This window comes from Nicotiana attenuata, chromosome 9 (assembly GCF_001879085.1).
Source record: "Nicotiana attenuata strain UT chromosome 9, NIATTr2, whole genome shotgun sequence".
NCBI lineage: Eukaryota > Viridiplantae > Streptophyta > Magnoliopsida > Solanales > Solanaceae > Nicotiana > Nicotiana attenuata.
This window is the reverse complement of record NC_031997.1, coordinates 39,783,714-39,789,713: the sequence shown is the minus strand read 5'-3', so window position 1 is coordinate 39,789,713 and position 6,000 is coordinate 39,783,714. Positions and strand designations below refer to the sequence as shown.

The window sequence follows — 6,000 nt, the reverse complement described above, 5'->3', positions numbered from 1 at the left end:
TGTTGTTCTTTTTATTTTTGCAGTGATTGCGGTGTATTTTGCGGTATTACTTGCTGAGTATTTCATTGAGGGCAAGACGCCTCCTAAAAAATTCAATGCCTATGCACACCGGCACAGATTTGGTGCTTTCTTGTGGGATTATGCTAGAAAGAAGATGGAACTGAACGCGCAAAGTGATGATGAGTTTATTGGTCGACACAATAAGTCGCAGAAGCAGAAGAAGTAGTTACTTTTGTCATTGTTATAGGATGAACTCTATAATTTTGTTTTGTGTTGTGTTCTATTATGTTGTCATTGTTGTAAGACGGATCAGATTTATTTGTGTTTGAATTTTATGAATACTTTTAAGAATTGTATGGCAAATGATATGTTTGCTCTGTTATAAAGGTTTAGTGAGTTTTAGTGTGATATTAGAGTGTTGCTATTTAGTTTATTTTGGTGTTTTCTCCCTTGATTTTGTGTTGTGAAATAAAGACATGAAAAATATACGGTAGTTTGTGATACATTGTCTCTTGCAGATACTTGCAAGATACACACATGATACACTATGATACAGATATGATACATAGTTTGAAACATAGATGATACAGTTGTTTTGGATTGCTGCACAGTTAGTTTCTTAACAATGAGTTTTGTAGTTTGTTTGGTTTTGAAATAGATGATACAGTTGTTTTGGATTGCCGCACTCTTATTTGCAAATTTCTAGAACTATTTGCATAGTTTTCTAGCTACTACGACTGTTTTCCATTAGTTAGCTTTGTTACTACACAAATACAGACATGAGTAAGAGCCTATACGCAGAGATACATCGGTGATACACAAGCGATACATAGATGATACAAATATGATATATAGCTGATACAACTTCTTTCTAATCAAACAGATGTATAATTTAAAAAATACACTTGCAACACGATTTTAAATGATAGATCAAATATTTATTTATATCTAAAATTCAAATGACATTCTGCAATGATACAGTTCTTGATATATTGCATTCTTCTAAATCTCTATGATATTCAGTAAAGTAAAATAACAAGTAATTCTAAGTTTGACATATTCCATCCTCTCTTTGGATTATTTCTACAAGTTTTCCTATTGTGACCTTCTTCTCCACACTGTCCACATGAAATAGACCTTTTTTGTTCCCTTTCAGACATTGGCTTGCACCTCCCCTTCCTTGGCCTTCCTATTGTTTTAGTTACGTCTGGTGGCAAGACTTTTTCATCTAGAACTTCTGCAGGAATTTTTCATGTGCTTTCATTAGGAACCGGATAAATTGGAATTTCATAGGTCTTCAATAGGTACTTCTTGGTGTAGTACATCGAGCAATACTCAATGTGATCAATGTATTTGTATTTTAATACTGCCCAAGCATGTGCACATGGCAGCCCATCCAACTGAAACCTTCTACAACTGCAAGTTCGATCTTTTAGGAACACCATTCTCTGCTTACCCTTGTCAAATATTGAATATAAGTAACTTGTCAAAGGGGTCACCTACAAAATTTATCAACTATCATTATTGGTGACAAAGCAGATGCCCTCAAAATACATATGCTAGAGAGCCTACAAGATTCAAAATAGCTTAATATCATGTCAAACCAACCAATATTTCAGCAGTGGGATAGGCATAGATGCTACATTAAATTGAAAGCCTTTGCTTTTGTGCAGGTGGACACTAGTTTAACAGAATCACACAAAAGGTTCAAGATATAACAGATCCGCGAATTCGGTATGATTACATATTCTATACACAAGTATCTACAGATTCCAGTCATACCTTCATCTGATGTGACAATTCGAGATTGTCCATCAGCATTGTATCATATTTTTTTCCAAGATCAGTAAATGACTCTACTGCATTCTTTAGGTTTGTAATATTCCATCGTCTGATCAATTGCTTTAAATAGTCCAGCAAAGGTAGTACTGGGAGTTCCCTAGCAGCCTTGAGTGCTGCATTGATCGACTCCGCAATGTTTGAAGTCATTGTCAATGTTCTGTTGATAGTGGAATGTGCTCTGGACCATCTTTCATACTCAACGTTCATTAAGTAATCTTTGACCCTCTTATCAATTTTCTCTACCTCTGCCTTGTGGTAATCAAACTTCTCAACTGTGTATGCTTTGGCCATAGCAAAGAATATGTCTTTGAGAAGCAAATGGTTTTTCTTGTAATTTTTTTTTACATTATTCCATAGATACCATATGCAGACACAATGAGGTACTTGTGGATACAATGTTGCCGCTGAATCTACTATGGCATATGCAAGTGGTAGGATACTACCTAATAATATATACATGAATAATGTGTGTGTGTGTGTGTGTGTGTGTATATATATATATATATATATATATATATATATATATATATATATATATATATAAATTTTTACATTATTATTCTTATTTGGATCTTGTGTGGATGGTATCAATAACGTTCCTCTATATGTCGATTTAAGAAAGGGTCCATCTACAACAACAACCGATTTGCAATACTGCCTTCCTTTTATAGACGGATATAGTGCAACGAAAGCATACAGGAACAAGTCTTCCTCTGTTTTTTTCAAACTTACCACCGACGTAGGATTTGTATGAACCAGCATATAAAAGTAGCTTGGCAGCGTTTCATATGATTCGCTCGGGTTCTCTCTCAGTACTTGAACTGCATATTCTTTCGATCTCCATGCTTGCATATATGTCATTTAAAGACCATACTGCTTGTTCATGTCTCCAATTATGTCATTAGGAGTGTATATTATTTTGGGCCTTTATACTTGTCTATCAGAAGACTGCCGATGAGTTTTGCAGTAGCTTGACGTTGTGCGTAAGATATGTCTTTCAGCGGGCATGAGTGCACTTTGCTGAAATTTCTGACCTTGAAAAGTTTAGCTTTTTTTAGGCTCAAAGGCTTAAAATACCAATCACAGTTGTTGTTTATGCACACTAGGCAGTGCCTACGACAAGGATATAAACTTTTCCACCAATAAACAAAGCGACATGAAATACAATGATATATAGTGATACACACTGCCATCAACAATACTAGATGAAAAAATACAACGACTATACAGTACTAGACGGTGACAACCACAACTCAAAAGTATACAGCCACAGACTTACAAGCAATAACTTATTTTCTACATAATTATGCTTCTAAAATTAACTACGATACATTGAGATACATAATTATACAGTAAATACTTTGATACCTGCTTTTACTTGATCTATTCACCTTAAACTGAAAATTTTCCTTTACTGCCAATTGCTTCATGACTTTGACTATCGTAGCCTTGTCTTTATAAATTTGACCTTCTTCTACATCTATGTGTTGAGGGTCAGTTATTATTATATTTTTATTAGATTCTGTATCGTGTCAGTCTTCTCCATCCCCTAACTCGATCATATTAATTGTATCGCCATTGTATCTCCCCTCTATAACTGAGCTTTGTGCACATTCTGAGGAAATCACAACAGAATTTGAATTGTAGCAGATCATGTCCATATCCCTTTCACTCGATGTTATACAAAGGGGATACATTGTAAATTCCGAGCTTTTTTTTAGCTCAAGATATACACATACACCCACACTATTGTGTATCACTATTGGTGGAGAACCGTTTTGGACCGTGTATTTGATTTCAATAACATTCAATGAAGTATCTATCATAAGTTGTTTCGAAATCACCTCTACAAAATCTTTTAAACTTATATTTGGAGTAACTATTACTGCATCTGCATTGTAATCTACAAAGTTGTTGTCAACATTCCATCTGCCACCATACTGAATAAAAATTGGTAAATTTGCCATTGAAGTAGCTGAAATTAGGTCAAAACTCACTAATTCCTTGATTGATTTTGATTGTAGTTTGTAGTTCCTTCTACACAGAATTCGTGAAAGCTGTATCTACACAGAAATCGCGAAAGGATATAGTGAAATTGATCGATTTTGAGTGAAATTTGGAGATCCTTTGGAGAATTTTTTGGGAGAGAATGCGTGATTTACAGAGGGAGAGAATGCTGTGATCTTGTAAATTGATACGCTTAAAAAACAGGAAAGGAAGCGTGATTCTCGGATGGAAGAATCCTTCCTTGCGTGTATCTCTAATTTTGGGCTACTTTTGGTAAGTGTTTAATTTTGGGCTAGAGGTTGGTAAGTTTGTGTTTAAATTGGTTATTTCTGTACTTTTCCCTTTTCTAGGCTTAGTCATCTTTATTGGCCGGATAGAAGTTCAAAATAAGAAATTTTTCTCGTTGCTTTAGGGTAACATTTTGGTTAAAACAGATTATTCGTCAAAGGTTTCTTAAAAGGAAAGTCTGATTTCTCTAGAAGCAATTTGAGATATTTACCTAGTCCAAAATGCTTTCTTCAAATTAAACTACTTTTCTTTCAAGCAAAATTTTAACTTTAGAAATCTTTAGACGTTGCTATCAACTCGAGTATGTAAAAAAACCTTTCTTATCTTTTCTCATAGTCTATCTTATTTACTCGTTTTAGATGTTTTAAATTAACATTTCGTTGTTAATAAATTATTTAAGACGCTACTCCCCATATTTTGAAATTGGACTTTAGACTAATTAGCCTAAGTTTGGCCTGTTATTCGCTTTTAACGGATTTTAAAAGGTGCCTTAAAAATCCTCCTTTTAAGATATTTAGAACCCTTACCTAGAATTTTTACGGTTAAGCAGGCCATAAAAACAGAGTTTATTTTAAGTTTTGTAAATAGGTGTCCTAATTTACCTTTAGAATAATTAGGTGGCGACTCTCTTAAAATTAATTAGATCTCGAGATTTCTCATAGGTTATACTCTAATTTGACCCGTATTAAAATGGGGTATAACACATACTCGCCGGTAACGAGGATTACATATATTTGAGTGTTAATAGCATTAGCCGCCGTGTATGGCCTTGAAATCCATCAGATGGACGTAAAGACAGCCTTCTTAAATGGAGATTTGAAGAAAGAATTTATATGGAACAACTTGAACGGTTTGTGGTTCCTGAAAAAGAAAAGAAGGTGTGTCGACTTGTTAAGTCACTTTGCGGACTAAAACAAGCACCTAAACAATGCCATGAGAGATTTGACCAAATAATATTTTGTCAAATGGTTTCAAAATTAATGAGTGTAAACAAATGTGTTTACGTTAAGAATACTCCAAATCATAATCATTATTTGATTATATGTGGATGATATATTGATTAAATATTTAAAATGTGGGGGCTTTTAGCTTATGCATGACAAAAGCGAATGTTAGACGTAAGTCTAAATGATATAATTTTTGAACTCCACCAATCCTTAGTGGATATTGATATGAAAGTCGGTGAATTCATTATTTGTTCAGTCTTAGTGATGACTAGTGATGAAACTACAAATTCGAAACTTATTTACGTGCCTTTCCAGAAATGATTTGTTCTTTCTTGACCATTTATAATGTTTAGCTCTTTTATGAAAGGATGTCACCTTGAAGACTGTGACTTTTCATGAAAAGTGCATTTGTATATTTTGTATAAACATGACCACCGTTCATGAATAAATGTATTAATATGTTGGTCTATAATGAGGTGAACCAACCGATGAACATGACTTAAGTCCACTGCAAGTTAGATTTGTTTTATGAATGAAGGTGCTATAATTTGCATATCATATAGACGTATGAATAAATAGCATACAAATGCTTGAAAATGGCGGAGTGATTGCGAAATGTGTTATATATTGAAAAGGTTGTGGCCACATGATGCCAATCATTCCAACTGTTGTTATAATATATCTATTGCTACATTAAGTGTAGTCAATAATCTAATATGCAATAGAAAGTCGAGACGTATTAATCTACGACATAAGGAAGTTCGCATTGAACTGTCATGACAATAAAATGAGTTTGGAATATTTGAAATATATCTATGACTATGCGGTGCACTACAATAAGTATCTTGCGATGATAAAGGGGTATAGTGATGCAAATTAGATCACCGGTTCAACCGATTCTAAACAGTCGGTGAAG

General features: G+C 34.0%; 1 protein-coding gene across 1 annotated transcript; it reads right to left on the bottom strand.

The window, feature by feature from the left end:
- On the bottom strand, positions 1,251-2,133 carry LOC109232669. Its single transcript, XM_019398424.1, has 2 exons — positions 1,783-2,133; positions 1,251-1,499 (listed from the first exon to the last, which is right to left on the bottom strand). The coding sequence occupies exons 1-2, from the start codon at positions 2,131-2,133 to the stop codon at positions 1,251-1,253; spliced, it is 600 nt and encodes a 199-aa protein (XP_019253969.1).